This window comes from Triplophysa dalaica, chromosome 15 (assembly GCF_015846415.1).
Source record: "Triplophysa dalaica isolate WHDGS20190420 chromosome 15, ASM1584641v1, whole genome shotgun sequence".
NCBI classification, from domain to species: Eukaryota; Metazoa; Chordata; class Actinopteri; order Cypriniformes; family Nemacheilidae; genus Triplophysa; species Triplophysa dalaica.
The window spans coordinates 8598916-8621163 of NC_079556.1; the positions used below are offsets into that span (position 1 = coordinate 8598916).

The following is a 22248-nucleotide window of genomic DNA, read 5'->3' on the forward strand; positions in this document are numbered from 1 at the left end:
AATTTCACAATGTCTATGGCTTGATCTGGTTTGGAAAACTGTACAAAGACTGATGGATATAAACTGTTTTACTTTATAGTCTTTATAGTTTATAAGTGTTATCTGGGAGGGTGTGACAATCTGTCTGGGGCAATTCAAATTCCTCCAGTGGAAGCTCTCCTGTATGTAATGTGTGTGCAAACTTATTTGTTAAGCAAGCTTGTTTTTGTTTCATTTGCATAAAGGTGGTTTATGACTTTACAACCTTAAAGGATACTTGGGTGAAGTATCCCTTTGAGCCAATGTTTAATACAAATAGTTTTGAAAAGCACTTCACTTAATAAACAAGATAAACCCATATCCTTCCTCATACCTTTAACCACAACATTCAAAGTATATAATGGAGCCAAATGTGAAATAATGTACGGTGGTAATACCGCAATGAGAAAAGAAGTTGACCAATAAAGCATTACTCTGTGTTAAATACAAGCGCAGGCCTTAAACGCATCCGTAAGGATTAGAGATCACAAAACTCAAGATAATATAAAGCTGTGTGTGGTCTACGATGCAGCTAGTGAATATGAAAAGCAGAGTGCAGGTCTGAACCTGCCTGAATATAACTGACTTTTCATTGTCAGTGCTAACATTAAAGTGATAGTTTACCCCAAAATTCATTTACTCACCCACTCCAAACCTGTAAGACTTTTTTTCTTCTGCAAAACACAAAAGACGATATTTTGAAGAATGTTGTTAACTGGCCTCATTTACTTGAATTGGTTTTGAGTCCGTACCATAGAAGTAAATGGGGGGCAGTTGTTCAGTAACCGACTTTCTTCAAATATCTTCATTTGTGTGGAGAAAGAAAGTCAACGGTCTAAAATGACAAGAGGGTGAATAAATGGTGGCAGAATTGTCATTTTTGGGTGAACTATCACACATATGTGTGCTTAAGCAGAAGTGAATAATTAAATATGTTAAAAACAAACTCATTTTGTGCCGATATTTGTTATTCCTACGTGGTTAGTATGTCTTTACTTAAATAGAAAAATTGACATTTATGCAACAGAACCAACGAGTGACTAGCAAAACATGTTTAGAGCACACAAAAGACTTAGACAGCTTAACACCACGGCTTTATTTATTGAAACACCACAATATCAAATGTTAAGTGCTGCCTGTTAAACAGACGGTCTTAGAAAAATGACACATACTGAGACAATTACCAAATTCCTTCAAATACAAAACCTATAAATACAAAACCATTCTGTACAATTTTAATAACATAATGCTTATTTAGAAATTGAAACAATCCCAGACAATCACTAAACACTACAATCAAATAAAAAAACTTTCAACTCTAAACATCCCTCAGCACACTCATGCATATACATACACACATTTTTCAAGTTTGGTAGGACAGGACATATGTTCGCATATAGGACAGTTGTATGAAATTAATCCCAGGTAAAACATTTTGCACACACCTCAGAAGGCATCTGCAAGTGAACGAAACAAATATCAAATCTGATTATAACTGTGTAAACGGCACCTTAACAAATGCTGAATCCATATGACCAGAACTCCAGAGAACAGACGAAACAGTATGTTTATCTAGAAGTTAGAAAGTCTGCAGATCAAAGCTCAAGAATGCTGGTATATATACATGTTTTGTCCTCGAGAACACACACTACAGCTGGATGTGGGAGTGTAGTTTTAAACATCAACTTAGTTCAAGCCACACTCCTTACTAAACTGCATAAAAGATGGGTGTTTTCAAAGTCTGTAGTTTATAACTACATTTTTACGCACTCCAGATGTAAACAGTTAAATTCTGGTTTGTCCAGGCCGCTATAAAACCTACCACACAGGTGGGGCAAGAATCCCAACTCCAAAAGAAACCACTAGAAAAATGTTCACTTTGTATACCCAGCAGTTCAGTGTTCAAACAGTGTTAAAGGTTTCTGTCAGATCCCATTAAACATCCCAAAACTGCTCCAAGAAGTGAAGCAGTGAACCCTGAGATACCATTACCATTTCACAAGAAAAACTTAAGACCTCAGAAAACATGATTCCATCAGTTTCACTAATGCATATAGAAATGTAAAATTTAGCTGCCAGATCTGAAGATTCCCTGAGGCTGCTGGTGAACAGACAATGTCAATGATGAAAAGCTAGCTTTTCCCTGCGTTTAATGGCAAAACAAAAGCATTGTTTAGTGCCACAGGAAAGATCACAACCTCACTGTGGTTTAAACCAAAAGATACAGGTAGAACGAACAAAGTAGCAGCATTTCTTAAAATCTGAATGTTGATTTTATCCAGATGAGACTAATTCTGAATGACTGCTTTTTAGAAGTGTAGTTCTAAATTTGTTATGGTTATGACGGTATAAATTAATATAGATTAACATGTTAAAGATGTTTCATGGCTCAACTGCATTTTTGTGCAACTTCAAATGGTCACACAGCCCTCTACTGGCAATGTTCAACAATAACACAATTATGAAAGCTCTACAAAAAGCTTCAAAAATTACCTGAGTTTCATACATCTCATTCAATAATTACTAAAATAAGATACAATTGTATGTTCTAGCTCATACCTAGATACAAGGCAATTACTAATTACCTAAGGCATTACCAACATTTTGGTCATTAATTGAAGTTATAAAGACCAACAATATTGCCCGTAGGAAAACACTTGACAAAAATTACATGACAAATATGTTTTATGTTGTCAAAAATATCTATAGCTAAACTATGTAGGCAAAAATAAATTAAAATTTTATGGCTGATGGAATAAGAAATGGCTTCATACTGTAATTAAACCCCTATAGGGGGCGATGATAGGTTTTATGAAAGAAAAAATATTTTGAGGCCAATTTTATCATCCAGAACAGACCCAGTTAAGCCAATTCGGTAGTGCACTTTATCCTAAAGACTTAAATCTGTGTCATAATGTAAAAGTGTTGCAAAAGGAATCTGTGTCCACACAAACTGATTACAATTAAATTTTTCATCCTATTAGTTATTATTTAGTAAAACAGGACCAGGACTTCAAGCATTGATGATTTATGATTTGAGCAGATCTCCGAGATCGTATGTGTCAAAGAAGTCAGATACACCTTCTCCATCCTCCAGACCCCAGAGGTAGTCCTCATGAGTGAGCTGAGGGGAAAAACTAACAAAAGGGCCAGAGGGGTCGGATATGAAGGCTGTACAAGGCAGCTGGTCTTCTGTGATCTGCAGAAGGCTTGGAGGCAGATCCAGAATCCCTTCCACATCTAGAAGGGACACGCTATCACTGGTGTTTGACAATGAGGGCTGAGTTTTTGACACCAAACCTGTGAAAGAAAATGAAAGTCATTGTCATTAGTTCGATTTTTTTGCTTCTGTGCTTAAAAGAAAAATACTTTAACTGATATCTCACCCTCTACTGGATCTGGTTTAACAGGTGGGAGGAGAGAGGGTGTGGTGGTGCTGGAGGGTTGTGGGTAATCTTTTCTAGGTGTGGAATTTTTGATCGGACTACTGTCCTCTAAACATTCCTCCGGACACAGGAACACCTCGATCGGGCCATTTTTGCTCTTCAAGTATATCTGCAGCGAACCCTAATGATTAAAAGTAAAATGTAAGACAAGACAGACTTTCTTGCAGCAGAAATATTCATGTTCAAAAAATTTACTTAATTAGACAAATGAAAACAAATATAGATTTTTAATAAGGCATGACATATTTACAAATGATTAAACCAAACTGTGTGTTCGTTTCGCTTGAACTTTGTCACTTTAGCAAAAAGATTTATTTGGCAGAAGAATTTTCTGCACATTGCCCGTGAATATTTGGCATTAATGTTCGCTGCAATAACGCGCAAAAAGCCTGCTAATGCCAGACGATCAATATCTGTAGAAATTTTATCATGTTTATTTGTATATTGATTATACAAAGTTTTACATCAGTCTCTATACCTCTTGTTGCGTCTTTAGCGGTGTCAAAGAGATTTCGACAGCGAAGCCGGCATTTTGGGGCGAAAATGCCAGAAGGACAATTGCAGACGTGCAGAATAGTGCAATAAAAAAAATCTCAAATTAAGTCATCAGTACATTTTATGACACTAACAGTAAAAGTGGTATTATCTTATATATGATATATATTATCAATTATGGAATCCAACCATTTAGCATACTTTATTGAGTATTGACATTTTATGCATCTTTACACATTTACTTTTACTATTATAAGTTCCTATTTCTCCACTAGGTCTGAAATAAATATTGTACGTTTTTATACTGGAACACACTACAAACATAAAGATCTTATAGAACCATGATGAAAAAACAACAACAACCTGACGGACTAATGGTTATAATGGCAAATCCTATTGGAATAATATCAAAAATAGACTAGAAAAGGAATTTTAATATCGTTTTAATGGAAAAAAGCTAATGGTTCATAATGGTAACCATTAGAATTTTTGTAATGGTTTATATTGTTTTTTGCAAAAAAAATATGTAAGGTACATGTTATGATTCGATTTAGATGGGTTTTGATTATGTTGCTGTATGTAGTTTGTGGACCTTTATGTATTACACTGTTACCCAGCATCTAATGGGAACTTTGCTGCATCTAATCCTGTTTTAAAGCTGTTGTTTACGTTAGCGGTTTTCGCTATCGTAGTAAAGTTGTTTGCTTTGTTCTGTCACATGTTCTCACCGGTGAATGAGACATGATTTAATTGGAATTTATCCTAGAGCTTTTGGTTTGTGCGCGTTCATGTGTTTTGGAGGAAGCGTGGCTTTGGACAGCGATTTGTATGGGATCATGATCTCAGTGCTAGCAGGCTAAAATTAGCATCTTACCAATTAATATATTCCAATTAATATTTAATATGCAAATTTGTCCAATGGTGTGATGACAAAAATGTAAAAAACCAATGAAAATAAATCTATTTTACACTAGTCTCTAATCCTGTTTTAATTATATTATAAACATAAATATTAGTAATATAAAATAATGTAATATTAACAATTTGTTACCTAAAAATGTTACATGATTTAATCGTTATACTGCAAATTTTTCTGAAGCATTTCCTTAATTTGTTGGTATTAATAAAGTGTTGATGCTAATACTCGACAGCTCATATGGTTTCTAGAGAGCAAAGGTTTTGTCATTGAGTATTGTCATCATTCAGGTTGGATTTCAGCTTTTATGTTTTTTGTTTAAAAAGCAGCTGATATTGCTATTGCGACAGCAAAAACCTTTTGGACTGCCGAGTCACTCTCACCCCAAAATGGGGGAAAGCAGGGCTGCTACTGGGCGAGAGTGTTGCAATGGAACATTCTATTGGGTTTCGCCTCTTGGTATTGCATACTCATTGGGTGCTTCTCAATATGCCTCCTCAATTCCTTGCTCCTCCATCCTATGACCCTGAAACCGATCAAGCTCAGCGATCTTTAAGGACATCTCAATTCTCTGAAAGGAGACATGAGCGAGGATACCCAGGTCTTCCCTTTGCAGAAGTGTATTATCGACTTAACCTGACGGGCGTATAAATTCTCATGCCCTTGCACATCATCACATCTTTAGATCATATTCAAACACGCATAAATATGATAATTAAGCATTATATAATTGTAAATGTAGACCTATCTCAGAAGGTATAGTTAATATTCATTTAGTGACTTTATTAATATTGTTAATATTTATGTATAACACATATTTGACCTACCTTAAATACCTTACTGACCACTTTTAAGCATTTTTTTTACGTAATTTATTGTAGATGGGATTATGACATCTGCCTTAAGTATTTATTGAACTAAATATATTTTCAATGTGCAATGTGTACAGTCATCATTAACTGACAGCGCTTTGAAATGATGCTAAAGAGACAGAGGATATGCCATTTCAAGTTTTAATTCCTGTCCTTCCGTCTTTTCCTTGCTCTCTTCCCAGCATCAAATAAAAATTTATAAGCACACTTTTGCTGCCTTTACCAGGAACACATCAGCATATTCTTCAACTCAAACAACAGCGACCGCATAATCCAACAGCGCCACTTGGCTTACCGGAGTGAAATAGCAGCTAATGATGCATTTATCTGCAATGTGGAACGGCCTTAAGACTAATACTGACCTCAGATGCTTCCGGCACTTCCAGTTTGGTCTCAGATGGTGCTTTCACAGCGATCACAGTTTGCTCTTTCAAGCTGGCTATAGTACGAATGTCTTGGTAGGTCACATATCCTAATGTGAGCTTGAGTTAAGGATACAACACTTAAAATGACTTATCTATGCACTGAAAAACAAATTGACTAGTAGATGTGGGTAGTTGACAAAATATACCGTATGTGTGTCCTATTGAGTAAAAATCTAGAAAAAATAATGAATGCAAATCACTCTTTAGCTATTTTATATTATAAATAAGAATAATATACAATATATTAAAAGTTTGTTTTCTAATGTTTTGCTATGTCACACACATTTTTTCATGCTTCACTCACAAGTTCTGCGTAAATCAAGTGACATATATTTTCGGTTAATCGGGCAGATGTCTAGTCACACCATAGCACACATGTACAGTGTATTTGTCATTTATCCATATGTCTACATAACCATGTGAATGTTTGAACATGTCTGAGCAATGGATTATCTATATGAAGATACAGAGCACAGAGATTAAACACAGACTGAAAGGATATCTTTGGTTGTCTTTGTTCTCTGTCAGTTCTCGTAGCCGTGTCGAGCTGGACTGAATGAGATCTTCCAGAACTTTCTCCTGCCTGTCTAGCTCATAAAGCTCTTTCCTGAGAGCGCTGGTCTTTTCTGAATTGCTGGTTGAGCCTTCGAACACACCACTGACCCTAGAACCCAAACAGATCACAGACTGAACGTTCGAAATGAGACAAATTGCACACAATGCTAAAATATGAGAATGTACGAATTAAAGACCGAATAAAACTGCTTATGGAGGGGACCAGTGGCGATCCGTGACTCCTCTTCAGGGGAAGCAGTAATGAATAGCTCGGCTTTTTAAAAATGCGTGAGGCTCATAGGTTCACGTGAAGCGCTGAACACGTATTTTGAATTCCTGCTTCCCCTGAAGCGGAGTCACCGATCGCCACTGGAGGGGACACATTTAAGGATTCCTTGCTTTTCCCACTAAAGAAACATGCTCAGTACAGAGACCATTTAAATGGAAAAAATTGTAAGCGGTGCAAGATGAGTCATGAAAATGTGTTATCCATTGACACAGAAGGTTATAAAAACAGCATCTTCGAGTTCACCTTCCAAATCTCATTATAACTAAGCATTAAGCCGAGAACAAACTCTGGTTTCTTAAACACACTTACAGCCACTGGATGTTGTTTTTGGACTTCTTGCGAATGAGCTGCACCCCCTCCAGAACATTTGTAATGTCGTAGATGCGTCTCTTCTGAACCTCCAGAACCTCTGTGGCCCAGTTCAAATCCAGAACCCCGTCTGCCGCTTCACTCAATAAACCAACAAACTTCTTAGTAAGCAGCCCGAGCGACGTGTCATAACGAGTGCGCTCGCCTGGAGACTTGGGGGCTGTAAAGAGATGCAAAAGGCTATTTCTTTGATCACAGTTTGAGTATTCACGCCTGCACCTCTAATCCGAGGAGTAAGAAATGCTTGGACAGGTGTTTGGAACAGGTGTGTTTGCTTTCAACCCATTAAAGGGTAGTTATACAAGATAACATAAAAAACGTAGAGTGGGCTTTGTTGTTTTACTCACTTTTCGGACTCTGTACTCTCGTAGATGCCGAGTGTCCTTTCCCTTTTGGTGTGCGGAATTCTGGGAGATAGAGCGGCTCTTCCAAATCTAGTCTCCGTTTGGCCTGAGGAAAACAAGACAGGAAGCCAATGTTCAGATAGATGTTTATGTACCAGTAGCACAACTTCTTTGAAATGCTTAATGCAACCTTTAAAAAAATGTTTATGTGATTTGGCATAAGAAATGTTTGCCTTAAACTGCCTGTGAATACAACAAAGCAGCTTTTTAACGAACCGTTTCAATGAACAAGTTCATCTCCTTTTCTGAGTTATTAACATTCTTTGCTTCCCCAAGTACCCAAATATCTCAAGCGTACTCTGAACAAAACAGAAAGCTTTTTTCATGCAGAGTGAGATGTTCATAGTCTTTCTTCACAGGTCACCTCACCTCACCAATTCCTAATCCTATTCATACAATAATACATAGTTACAAATGCGTGCACACATTTAGTTTGAACATTTGAAATAAGATATGCTTTTTCAAAAAGTACAACAGAGCAAACACATGGAACTTGCTCTATAAGAACAATACTTTTTTCTTAAAATTTGTGATCTAAATGATCTAAATGTTTACACATTTCTAAAATTTTCTGCATTCCACAGTGGGCAGATTTTGGTTTTGGCAACCTGGTTGGTTTTGGCAAAGAACTCCACAAAAACTGGTTTAATTGGCCAACTGACATCGAAAGCTCATGTTCTATGGAAGCCTGTCTGATCTCAATTGTTTATATTTGGAATCCCTTAAGTTGTCAGACTAGCATTTTCTGAACTGTAAAAAAACGCCTTCTTAATGATGTCCCTATTTAGAACATGATGCAGGTAAACTATAAAGGTATAAAAAAGCAGTTTAAATCTTTATAAAATTGTGTGTAGGATCCTTACTAAAAGTGTATATGCTCCCGAAAGCCAAAAATTGAGAGATTTCCAGGTCAAAAATTCCAGAGATTTTACCGCTCGTAGTGGCTCAATTGAATTTAGAGTTTTTTTGAATCGATGGAAATCTCTCGAATGTCACCTAAAATATTTTTTATTGTGATCCGAAGACGCCGGGAGGTCTTAAAACATCATGAGGGTGAGTAAAAAAATGACACAATTTTGATTTTGAGAAGAAACTTTACCTTTAACTCATTCGCCGAAAGCCTCTTTAAAAAAAGTTGCAAGCCTACGCCAGCGTTTTTAACATTTTCACCCAACTTTAATGGCTCGGAGTAAATTTTTTGTAAAGAATATATGGACAAACAATATGTCAAATGAAAGAACAGAGTCTCAGCTTTTAAACAAAAGAAACCGTATTCTTCTATCTTCATATGTTCGTTTTTTTATCACTCTGTAGATGTGGATAGGTTTCTTCAAAAATGCATCATTTTGATTAAACAGCTGAGATAATTAATGTTTTTTGTCAAAGATTCCGCCCAGATTACACTCAGAACACTGATTAAAAACCGCTAAAACATATACGTTCTAGGTTCTGGGATTCTGTACTTTTTCCAAGTGGTGTGTAATAGCGCCACCTGCTGTACGACAGTACAAACACTGATTGCCGTCATAACTCGTCTTTGGCGGGGAAGAGTTTTTTTCTAAATGACGAGGTAACTCGTCAATGGCGGTGAAAGAGTTAAAGAGAAATTATTATGTGAGAGCTTAATGGCTGTTTTCCAGACTTTGACATTTGATGATTATGCACAGTATTTAAGGAAAATATATTTTGTTATTTATTAACACTTTGGCTGCAGTTATGGTATTTGATGCTGTCCTGTATTCCATGCAGTCGGATCATATCCTCCTCATGCGCTCATAGTGTGACGGTGAGATAGCGCTGATTAAATATTTAGATTGAATTTTTATTTAAGATTTGAGTTGGATTTTACAAGAAGGTGAATGAAACAATAATCACTCAACATAAGCGAAAATAAATCTGCAGATTTAATCTTTGTGATAATGTTGATCTTTAACTGATATGAGGTGAACTTAAATGTGTGTGAGGCATTAATGCATATAATCGCTTTTATTAGTCTTTCTGCAATCTAACTCGAGTTCACTAACTCATTTGTGTCAACCCTTGTCTCCAGAATGTGTGTAAGCATGGGTCAGAGTTTACTTACAGGTGCGTACATTCCCCCGTCAAGTTTGCGTTTTAATAGATCACAAACTTTGCGTGGAAAGTGCCCTATGCACGTTTTCAGCCCCATTTTGTTCGTGCACAAAATTAGACTACTGACTGGTAAATTTAGACTTCAATAAAACATTATTTTTATATAGTTCGATTAATTCCCATTCCAGATGACTGCATGCAGTTACAAGCATGACTCTGTAAAGTCACTTCAGACATTTAAGATCCATATTTTATCCAATCCGTTACGTTTTTTTTATAAAAAAATTTGGGCTTTTTATTTATTTATATTGTATATAGGACAGTGGAGACAGAAATGAGCATGAGGGTAAGAGACAGGGTGCAGGATTGGGACACGACCCGGGTCGGTCTCAAACCCAGGTCTTCATAAGCCAACAGCTTCTATGTGTCTGGAGCTCTGACCATTGAGCAACAGCTCCGATTCCAAGCCATTAAGTTGGTATGACTGCCACAGATTTGAAGTTTTCTCTTTTTAAATAAATACACTACAATTATCACAAACTCATATAAGTGACATCATAGATGGCCTCTGTAACAAATACTGAGCTGAAGCAAATGTCATTCTGCTTGTGTGTCTGGAAAATGCTTGCATTGTCCAGACCTGAGCGACATCTACACCTGTCACTGACATCTGGAACTGGTGAGCAGGTGGTTGGGGGAGAAAAGCAGCACAATGTTTCAGCTTTCTTACTTGTTTTGTGCATATATAAAACATACACATGCTGTATATACATAAAACTATACTTCACTTCTCCAAAAAAAAGGCAGCTTTTTAAAGTATAGGGATTTCTTCAGTTAATCGTGTGATGAACACACACCCATCTGGGTGTGGGAAGAGGCAGGGCTTTGTGTGGTTCTGTTTCTCAGAATAACACCTCGTGTGTGTGAAAGCTTGTGGTTGGTTCTGCCTGTTTCCTGTATCAATGGGAAATAAGAAGTCAGAAATGCTGGCTCATGGCACATGGAGTGAAAGCTGAATCATTCGCATTCAAAGCACTGAACTGCAGCTTTACCTTAATAAACCTAAACTAAGGACACTACTGCCAGGTTGCTTCCTGATGTATATGAACTGGTATTATATTGCAGAATTACATAAACAAGTGACTACGGTGATTCTTAAAGATATGCAAATATAACTAGCATAATGCACAGGAGTGGTTTCCAGATGCGTTTTCGAAGAAAAATCTGCGTTTACACTACACTAGCGAAAAGGCATGTCACATGACCACGCTGGGCATGAACACACAAATGTAATAGTTGTATTGGCAAACATAAGTTGGTTGTTGATGACATTTGGTCACTAGTCAGTACAAAATATACATGATGGGGAGGAAAAGCAAGGACGTCTTTGTGTGGATATATGAGGTAATCCATGTAATTCAGATAGTTTGATTTCATCTGGCACCACACAGAACGATGGACGGATGACATCGCAGTACTGAGAGCACCATTTAAAAGCATAAGGTTCTCGATTCTCTCTCGCATTGCTGTAATGTCGCCGAGTCGATCCGTGTACACAGAGCTGTCAAACAAGCCTGTTGTTTACACGGTCATTGTGAGGCTGGTCATTGTCGCCTTCAGGTAGCATAATGGCTCATTTGACCAGACCTTAACGAATCAGGGAAGCAAACGCATTGATCTCTCATATTTAACTACTGAAGAAAATCTATTAAAGGAATATCTGCGCACCACACCCCAACTGCTAAACAACAGTCCAATTGACCCGTGATGCAATATTTAAGTGAAAATAAGAAGACATAGTTAAAGTCAGACAAGCCTCAAGGATAGTGAGATTGCATTAAAGATCATGATGAAACCATTTGAAATATTCAGCAGAAGGCAGCGCATCAGGCAGAAAGTTTATCTACCAGTTATTTCAACAGACACACAACGTGATAAAGTCCTTATTTCCCCCCAGGTCATTGTATTTAATAAAAGACGCGAGCAGGAACACGTTTAATGGGTTGTACCATTGTGTGATATCACATTTTAACCCACAATAAATACAAAATCAACCCTAACTACGAATAATACAATTATATAACTTAAACTATTCAGATGTGTTTAAATTTTCCCATCAGACATTTCTGGCAGAGTCTAGAAAGAATGTGAGACTTTGTGAGCCAAATGAAGGTATCTATGAAACCCCAACATGCTTAACTCCATTTTGTAGCTCTTCAGATATTCATGCGTTACCAGGATGAGGTTTGATCTTTAAAGTGTACTCCATGTGAAACACCCATCCCCCCTTCTGTCAAACTTCGTAGCTAAACTTTTACTCGAGCAACCTTCAGATAGACCATCACGCAAGAACAGGTTCCTTGACGCCGACAGAGACTGGTGTGAGAAGAATGACCTCCAAACTCCACACCTGTGACACTCCCAAATGTAAAAAACACACTAGCTCCGCACACAGTGAGAAAGGTCATTCTGCTTGTATGATGACGCTGTCCGTGGTGTCAAAGTGAAAGAAAGACACAGGTGAAGGTGATGAAGGGGGAAGTCCGGGTGACAAGAGGACACATTGAAATGCAAAAAATGGCCAGACGGAGCGGCAGAGTTATTCGAATAACACCGAGTTAAACAGCTTGAGGCTTTTTAACTCGGAGACCCATCACCCACCTTGGTGATGCAGCACCTGGTTACTGGAGGTCCCAGAGGGTGAGGCAGGTCAATTAGGAGAATGAAATGAGGTAAACTGACCTGATGAATATTGGGGGTGGTGTGGGGGATGGGTGGGATTCAACAGGGTCTTAGGGAAAGACAGCTGTTCATGCGTTCTTCGATGTAACGTACACAGACCAGTGATCACTTGATCTTAGTCATGTAAAGATAAGAGTGAACCAGGGAACCTATGAGCTTTCCAATTCTTATAGTATAGCTCTATAGTATATACCAGGGGCTTTCAAACTTTTTATGCCAAGGATCCGACAATATCCTCACGCAATTGGCATGATGGAGGGCTGGGCTATATATATGCTCCTTAAATCAAACCTGTGCGACCTCAAAATATATTTGAGAGCATTTGTGTGAGTGCACATTTTGTTGAGGTGGGCCCCGTTTTCAACACTGTACAGAACACGCTAATAACTGCACAAAGTATGTGCGTGCGGTTAGCTACAGTGACTGGCCCAACCATTCATAGACATTGTGACTTTCACACCATTTTTCTATGTAAACAAGCTAGACGGACTGGTTTCAGCGTTCGTGTGCGTCTCTCGCACCTGCAGCACCTCGCACATAAGCACTAGTTTTTGCGGCCGGTTTGTGTTCCCAGCAGCACTTTGGGAGCGCGTGGTTGAGGAGCAGCTGACTGTACTACAAGTAAAGTATAGAAATCGCAAATTCACATTACATTATTATAAATACATTCACAGGCACACCTCTTCAAAAATGGATCATCTGTCTCTTACATATGTGCATGTAAGCATTGGACATGATGTGTTTATGTCGTTTTAACTGTTTCTCTGAAGGCTAAGAGGGTTCAGTCAAGCAAAATTTTGCTTTATTTACATATAGTTTATTACTGCATAATATTATTCATTAAAATAGAAGTTTGTTCCATAAAGTTGATTTAATAATAGCTGGTCTCGTTCTTGTGAACTCAATCTAGTGTCACAACACCCCTACCTTTTACAAAAGACCCTTTCAAAAATAAATATCCGTTTTCTGTATAAAGAAGAATTTTAGCAGTTAAACAAATAGTAAGTGTAATATTAGACAACAAATCTTTTGCTGTCTTTAACAAGTTTTGCTGTCATTTGTTTCTCAAACACTTACTAGGGACCCCTTAGAACATTCTGGAGGCCCCCTGGGGGTCCCTGGGCCCTGTTTGAAGACCTCTGGCACGGATTGGGTGCTATTACCACTACATGATAAATTAAGGCTGACTTTAATAGAGGTTAGCAGGTTAGATTTCTGGGGTTGACAAAAATATAGTACAAAGGAAATTTTATAATATTTCTACTATGTTAGTTTAATAGTGCCCCAGAATTGTTAGTTGCAAAAATTATTCCAAATATCTCTACGTGTTCAATCAAACAAAGGAATTTATTCATTTTTGGGTGGCCTATCCCTTTAATGGTCTCGATGTTTACCGATCATGGATATAAGACCCGAAGATTTTTGCTAAAGCTCAAGATTGATGAGTGAACATAACTACATGATTTTAACAGACAGATATGAAATGACAGGTCATTATGTAATAATAAATATACAAATTTGGGCTTTCATTCATAAATTGAATTTGTGGTAAAGTGTATCTTCTTTTACTCCTTGTAAATATACTTCAAAACTTTTTTCACGACATTGCTTAGAGCATTCTGACCAGACCAACACAGCAACACCGGTTTACCCAAGGGCATCCATTTTGTGCAGGCCTATCTGTTAGACTCACCAAGGGCAGACAGGATTTGTAAGGAAAACTGGTTTGAAGTCATTATTATGTCTGTTGATGTCAGAAGTAAGGGGATGTTTCTTCACCTTGACAAAGGTCATGTGAAAAAACTCAGGCCAGAGCCTCAGGCCAACTATGAGGTTTCTTTCGGTTCATAAGGGTCAGATGACCGAAACATCATCTTCAGGTGTGTCTGTACTGTCAAAGTGAAAGTGTCATTCAGGGAAGGGAGATAGATTCATCTCACACCAGGAGATATGACTCTAGAAGACCGGTGTGAACCATTGAAAATGGTAAAATAGGGGCTTTCAGAAAGACAAAGGTACACCAGTTCATTTTAACACTATAGTATGAGCAGTGGAAAACCACGCTAAAACCTGTATGTGTGTCCTAATATGATCTTATCATTTCAGACATATGCCATAGAAACCATTTTGTGATCAGCCATACCCAACCTTAAGAGACCTCTGTTGTAAACTTTATGAGGCACGTGCATCAAATGGTGCAGACGCTCGGTCTGTTATCAGCCATAACCCATATACTGCAACGTGAGCCTGTGATCATTCATTGTGTTTATCAGCTGGAAGCAGTGAGAGGAGTTCATTTAAATGATCACATGGACATGGTTCCAGGAGTGGATATGGTGGAACCTTCTTGACCAACTGGTTGAGCTTGTACGGGGGTTGAATGGATTAGCAGGTGTACAACAGCACAGGAATAGGAGGAGTGGTGTCAACTTCAGGATCAACATCTAAAGATGTCAGAGTCATGAACTTCATTCATTCATTTAAATAAACAAGTATTGGAACAACGTTTGGGGATGCGTTTAATGCGTTTAAACATTGTTTCATGAAATGCATGACAACATCGAATGTGAATTAACATGTTTTATATCAAACGTGTAAAATGTTTCATTTATAGGTTCGAATTGTATAATACGTCCGGGTCAGAAGCCGGGTGTAAAGCACCCTTCCCCCATCAGCTTCACATCCCCCTTCCTTATAGATCCTGCATGTCCTAATGCCAAACTGAAATTAACATTGTTTCCAAATCCTGAATCATTTAATAATTACTCCATGAAAAACACCCGATACACTAGAGTTATAACAGAGATGATCCAAATAAAGATGTCTTATATGAGCACAATCGGGAAGCATTCGTGTTAATAGATTCTACATTGTGACCGTTACTGTGCGTTAGTATATTGCATGTTATTATATTGCTTAACATGTTACAACAAGTGTAAAGCTTCATAGCTTACTAATAACAAGGTTGAATCGTGTATGAGTGGCGGTAGAAAGAAGCTTACCGGTAGCCGACCAGAGGAAGTCCGCACCGGCTTAGGTTCAGGCCCGTGGGGGGTCGCATACAGGCAGTTGGGTCTCTGCTCCGCAGCTGTCGTGTTCCCGATTTGAGTGAAGTACCCAGTCGGTACCGAATTCATCGGTGGGCTTGAAAATCCCGTGTTGAAAAAATCAGTCCTCATTGCGGGAAGCGTTTTCTTCTGTGAACCTGAGAGTCCTGAGACTGCGCCTCTTCCAGAAGCAGGAGAAACCCCTCTTGGTATCCGGATCATTTTTCACGCAAAATGAACGAAACCACGCAAAACTGGATCTTAAGAAACCCCTCAATACGTGAAGCCGCCTGTGGTGGACTAAGGAACCAAATCTACTGCCCAAATGTGTTATATAGTATAATAAATACTTTGATAAATTATGCGTTTAAAATAATATTCCGAAATGCACGAAATAGGTTTAGATTTGGGATGAATGATCTCTCCGAGTATTCTTTGTTGTAGAGGCACGAAAGAAGCGATTTTGGCTTGATAAACAGAAAATAACTTATATAAATATCCACCGTCCTCAAACTTTTAAAAACGACCTCTTTCAAAGGTAAGGAGAAGCTTGAAAACAGTCGTATTGTTGTTCGTGAGCAAAGCCGGTGATGGTGAGAAATGTCCCCGTCTGTCTATAATCCCTCTCCTAAAGAATAGCTTGCTTTGACAACAGCTCAACAGAGAGGTGCTATTTTAGCGCCAAATTACGTCCCGCGAAATTTGGATCTCCCGCGGCTCAAATCGCTCTATGATTGGCTGTTGGCACGCCTGATTCTGAATATATTTACATGTAACAGTTGGTGCCTGGCGTTCTTCCTCTTAAAGACACAGCGCACGTTTCTTTGATCTCTTTTGTGAACAAGTGCGATATTCTTCCAGGATTACAATATTAGCTTGTTCCTAATGTTTATATTTAGCCTTTTCCAAATTAACGATTTTTTTTATCTTAAAATACACATTGTTCAATCAATAGATAGAAAAAAACAGACATTAAAATCTTCAAATCAAAGCATTTAGCGTTACACATACATACATAAAACAAAGGACATATTTAGAGATTGGTCACGTATATAGTAATCATAAATGTCGGTTTTGTTTCCAACGGTAATTTATATCAATGATTACTGACACCATTGTGGCCTGGCGAACAAGAGCTCAGAAGTCTTAAAAACCACATAAAGAAACATGAAAGAAGCCTTACTTGAAAGGGATCTTATAATATGGTACAAAGAGTGACCCCCAACCACCATGTTTCTGACGATGGTTGTGTCTCCCACCTAACCATTTGGCCAGTGATTCGCTAATGGCTTTATAGTGTTCTTTAAAGGGACAGTCCATCTAGACAAATAAACTAGCAGCTTTCTTTAAAGAAAATACAAGCATATCCAAACTGTGTTTAAAACAACACACACACCGAGTTACCTTCTGTAAAAATCGACAGAAATGAAACTTTTTTGTTGAATCAAAACTCTCCGGCTCTGATCCGAAGTCTGATGTCTATTGTTTTGAGGTGAAGCTCAGCGCTCTAGTGTGCCATCTCCTGGAGAAATGTATTAACGTACGTAGAAAGAACTACGCGGAACTTTGAATGGATGGTTCAACCAAAAATGAAAATTCTGTAATCATTTACTCGCCCTCAGGTTCTTCCAAACCTGTACAAATGTATTTGTTCTGACGAACACAGAGAAAGATATCTGAAAGAATGCTTTGAACCAAACAGATATCATCCCACATTTACTACCATAGTAGGGAGAAAAAAATACTATGGGAGTCAATGGGGGATTAGATCTGTTTGTTTTTTGACATTCTTCCAAATATATCTTTAGTGTTTAGCAGAAGAAAGAAATTTGTACAGGTTAGGAACAACCTAAGGTCGAGTAAATGTATACACAGTACACAATAGGCCTATATAAAGTACACATAAGGCCAAATATCTGTATTTTAGGTTATATTTCTGTTCCTAAATATCAGAAACAATACTGTTCTTGCGGTTTAAAGACAGTCTCACTTTACATATGAAGTAGTATTTTAAGTACAAGCAGATCTATTATACTGTTACTGTACATACAAATGTGTAAAATATAGCACACATAAACAAATACACATTTACTTTTGCCCCAAAATATGCTGACAAATATGTCAGTTTGTTCTCTTATGATTAGTGCAATATTAAGAGGGATCCATATTCTGTAATAGGATAAAATTATATTTACTCTGTTAGAAAGGAAACATTTTTGTGAAATTATTATTTTTTCGTATAATATCTGATACAGTAGCTACCATAACTTTCATCTACAGCATATGGAGAGCACAGCAGTTTTAGATAACCTGCAAATGAGGTTCAAGTAGGGCTCTCTAGTGTGCCATCTCCTGGAGAGATACAGGGATTGGACAAAATAACACGAATAAACATTGTTATAGGGGATAATATTAATTGCGTTGGCTAATCTAAAAACAAACATTGCAGTTATCGTTTATTCATGTTATTTATATTTACATTTAGTCATTTAGCAGACGCTTTTATCCAAAGCGACTTACAAAGAGTTAGGGAGCAACAAGCGATATGTCATACAGGAGCCATAATACATTTGGTGTCAATACAAAGTTACTGGTCTCAACTAAAGCTAGACCACTACCTGTTGAGATAATTTATATAATATATGTTACATGCAAAAACAATGTTTTGGACCAGCTTGAACAAGTTATGTTCAGCAGTGCTTGGTAAAGAGATAAAAGGGTTGACTTGTCAGATTTTCAAGAGACAATTTTTTAAAATCATTTATCAGCCTTAAAAGCTTTCTGATAAGCATACACAGAGGTGAAATTTATTTCTTAAGGTTTTCAAATAGCTGCATCCATAAATGAGAGTACCCTTCGTTACAATTGGTCGAGTTTATTGGTTTTATGAGTGTTAGAGAGGCATACATGTACTCGATAAAATGGAAAATCTTACTAAATGTTTGGACAAAATTTATATACAGGATTAAATCATATACAATCCACACGGTGGCGCCAATGTATCATGTTTTTGCCAAGCAGAAAAGTTGTAGGTCCTGTGTTACTTTAAACACTAGGTGTCGCTATAAGGTATATTTTGACACGCTACAAAACACGTTATATGAATATTTTCCTATTCAAATTCGTTCATAATGAGCAAAGTAGGCTCTTAATTTAAAGACGGACCGCTTTATAAAACGATAAGAATCCTAGAGATAGAGATTCTGGTTTGTATTCGATTGGCACTTTAACTCTGAACTCAAATCTTTTTGAAAGAAAAAGTGAAAGATCACCGACATTCAGAGGTCGTAGGTACTATTTTTAAATACAAATGACTCACATGTACATATTGTTGCGTAGGGCAGTTACAGATCAAATACCACCCAAAAAGTCCGTGATGACTCTATCTGGGGATAAATCTTGGCAGATAAACTTCTTTATTTTTATCACACTACTAGTGAGTCATACTTTCTCCAGTCTTTCCAACCTCATATTTGGGTTTATTCATTGTATGTTTTGAAAGTAAAATGACGTGCCACAACAAACCTACTTATTTTCGTTTTCTATCAATGTACAAAAGTGTGTGGAGGGAATCACTTTTTATTTAATGCTATATATTTGATCAGTTTATATCCAAAATAGCCTACCAGTAGCTATAAAGACAGCTAACAGCATGCCTTCAGTTATTTAAACAATAAAGATACATTATACAAGTAAATAAATAATTAACCACTTGTCATTTTCATGAATGATTTATTTTCTTGTGTAAAAAGAGTGAGTGTACAAAGCAAAAACTCTTAAAGGAGTTTATGAAACTCGTTGATCTGACAGTCTGTAGAAATAGACAATCCCCACAAACATATACAATCCACTCTATATTATAGAGTTCAAATTCTAATCCACGTCTGCATTCCCACTGCCCAAGGCCCACCCCAGCCCATAAAACACACACCCCCAAGCACAATATGTACACCATCCCGATGATAAACAAAATCACCGAGAAAACTGCAGCCATGCTGAAATTTGGAAATGTTTTAAAAAGGGGGAAAAGGAGGGGATGGGTATTCTCCAAGAACGGGTGGGAAGGAAGGAAGTGTGAAGAGATATTAGTTAGTCCAAATAGTCAGGAATGTAGCCAGTACAAAATACACAATGCTTGATTGTTGCCCCAAAAATAGGAATGATTACGAAAAAAATCTGGAGGCTTTTCTTTTTGTGATCTTCAAACTCCTTGGCTTTGGTTTGCTCAAGTGTCCAGTGACCAAAGAATAGACCGCTCGAGAGGGATGCAGATTGCTTTCCCACACTCTGAATAGAGCCTCACTCCTTCACCCGGCTCACCCCTTCACTCTCTTTTCTTCCATAAGTAGAGGAGAAAAGTTTCTATCCCGCACCTGCAGCATAGATGAGAGGGAGAAAAGTTAACTCAGTGTTCAATCACGTGCGCACACACACAAACACACACAGTGTGGATTCAGGCTGTCTGCAGACAGTCTGGCGCCGACTAGAAAACTTTCATTTGCTGGAACTGATAGGGGAATCCGAGCTTGTTTGCTTATTGACACAAAGGCCAAAAGACAAGACGACTCTGAACAGACTTTGTGATAACACGTCCCCTTGACCTTCATAACATTTAGCGAAAACAAGACCCTAACGATTTGGACATTCATTAATAACTGGCTAGAATAATGTACACTGTATAAAACAAACACAACCTTACTACTCTAAAATGCATAAAAATCAAACATAGTACAACTGTTTCCCCCTTAAAATACAATATGAGAGAAAAAGAAGTGTACCGTTGAACGCTGCCATTCATCGATCCTAATGGCACATAGCTCCATCTTCTTTGGAGAAATTACGGGTCATCTCTGAGTTCTACAGAACGAAAATAAATACAACGTTAATGATACTGTAAATATTAATACGTTTTGAAAAAAATGTTATAAGCATATCACTATTTATAAACCTGTGGCGATTTCCTCACCTTCATTGACATGAACACGTCCGGTGTATTTTTTGCGTCCGTCTCGTTTTCCAGCGCTATCTGTAAATCGAAGATGTAGTCTATAACGTGTTGAAGAATCTCCATTTGGCTCACTGACTTGTTTTGCGGGATGCTGGGTACCAGCTCTTTGAGTTTAGAGTAGCAGTCATTCATGTCGGACAGCTCCTCGGTTGGGCTCTTGCAACGGGTGATGGAGAGGCTCTGCTCGGAGATACAACAGACTGCTTCATAACAGCTTCTGACAGACCGAACGGGACTGATCGCCTTCATTCTGGCAGTTTGCTCTGGCTTGCTGGTAGAATCCGCTGTGAAAAATTGCCTACGAACTCCTTAGAATGGTTCCTAGATCTCCAGTTTGGTTGATATCCAACGCTTAACTCCTTTCGCTTATGTTGCTCATTGAATGATGGCAGGATAGGCAGGCACGCAACTCCTTTTCAAGCGCCGCTCCGCGTAGCTCCGCCCCCTTCGGAACAAAACAAACCCTCATGTGCCATTGAACCAATCGTTAGAGTGCTGTGAAACAATAAACTCCGCCTTCTGCAAATTGCGTACTCGTTATTGGAATAGTTGGAGTGTCACTCATCCAAACATTGGTGGAATGAGGAAGCGCTGTCAGATTGAGACATTGTATTTTTTTTTTCAAATTTGAGAGAACATTTGGGGTCAGTGAACCTTATCGTAGATGGACCTGTGCATTAAAATAAATATAAACAATACTTTAAAAGCTTTAAATGATCATACTTCGAAACTGTTCATTGCTTAGGCTAACATATAAACTTGTGCTTTGCACCAACACGGAGTTATAAAAACAGTGGACACACATGGCTTCAACTGACCCAACATTTGTGGAAATTATTCGAGGAAAATTGCAATCATCCGCTTATAATCAATCCGCGCGCATCTGCTCAGACAGAGATGCATGGATAAAAAAACATAAATCTGGAACTCCCGTGACCAGCAGACACACTGGCGTCGAGAATTAATTCCCTTCAGAGACTTCAGCACACATACAACGAGATTAAATATCTCCAGGACACGCTTTAAGACCAACACAGTTAACCGTCATGTGAAACGGCTATATAAAGTTATATCTAAAATTGCTCTTTTTGGCAGACTTGTTCTCGGATCTCATGTTTTAGAAGAGTCCCTTTAAACGAACAAACTTTATCTCGTTAAATTTCGTATTTCCAACATCTCTCACGATGATGGAAATATTAATAACCAACTCAGGAACTTTTGGAAACCACAGTGCGCGCGGTTTTCATGCATTCTAAAAGTGTTACTCGTTATCTATAAATAGATCGTAACTATACTTGTCTCCCATGGGCCTTTTTAATAGAAAAAAAAGATACAGCTTAACCATAGGCTGACTCTCTTTCTAGTTTTAACCCAGTGCATTTTTAGTTTACATCAAGATGTGTCCCTTCTTTTCTCACAGTACTGTTTTTGTGAAGGAATGCGCTGGCGGGCCAGCTGTGTGTCCTGTCCCGCTCCAGCTGTGTTGATCTAACGCGCGAGTCCCAGACAGCCTGGCGCCGGGCTCCCGACGTCATCCATTCACGCGCTCCAGCGCGCACCCGTTAGCGAGAGAGTAGTCTGGGCCGAGG

The 22248-nt window shown here is 38.1% G+C and overlaps 2 protein-coding genes across 2 annotated transcripts; both read right to left on the bottom strand.

The window, feature by feature from the left end:
* Positions 1 to 1118: 1118 nt before the first annotated feature.
* On the bottom strand, positions 1119 to 16509 carry e2f2 (E2F transcription factor 2). Its single transcript, XM_056767856.1, has 7 exons — positions 15607 to 16509; positions 7733 to 7835; positions 7326 to 7545; positions 6673 to 6836; positions 6110 to 6222; positions 3405 to 3585; positions 1119 to 3318 (listed from the first exon to the last, which is right to left on the bottom strand). The coding sequence occupies exons 1-7, from the start codon at positions 15871 to 15873 to the stop codon at positions 3047 to 3049; spliced, it is 1320 nt and encodes a 439-aa protein (XP_056623834.1). The 5' UTR covers positions 15874 to 16509; the 3' UTR covers positions 1119 to 3046.
* Positions 16510 to 19358: 2849 nt separating this feature from the next.
* id3 (inhibitor of DNA binding 3) lies at positions 19359 to 21057 on the bottom strand. The gene is made up of 3 exons (XM_056767974.1): positions 20618 to 21057; positions 20430 to 20508; positions 19359 to 20024 (listed from the first exon to the last, which is right to left on the bottom strand). Exons 1-2 carry the CDS (start codon positions 20906 to 20908, stop codon positions 20455 to 20457), a joined length of 345 nt encoding a protein of 114 aa, XP_056623952.1. The 5' UTR covers positions 20909 to 21057; the 3' UTR covers positions 19359 to 20024; positions 20430 to 20454.
* Between the last annotated feature and the right edge of the window lie 1191 nt (positions 21058 to 22248).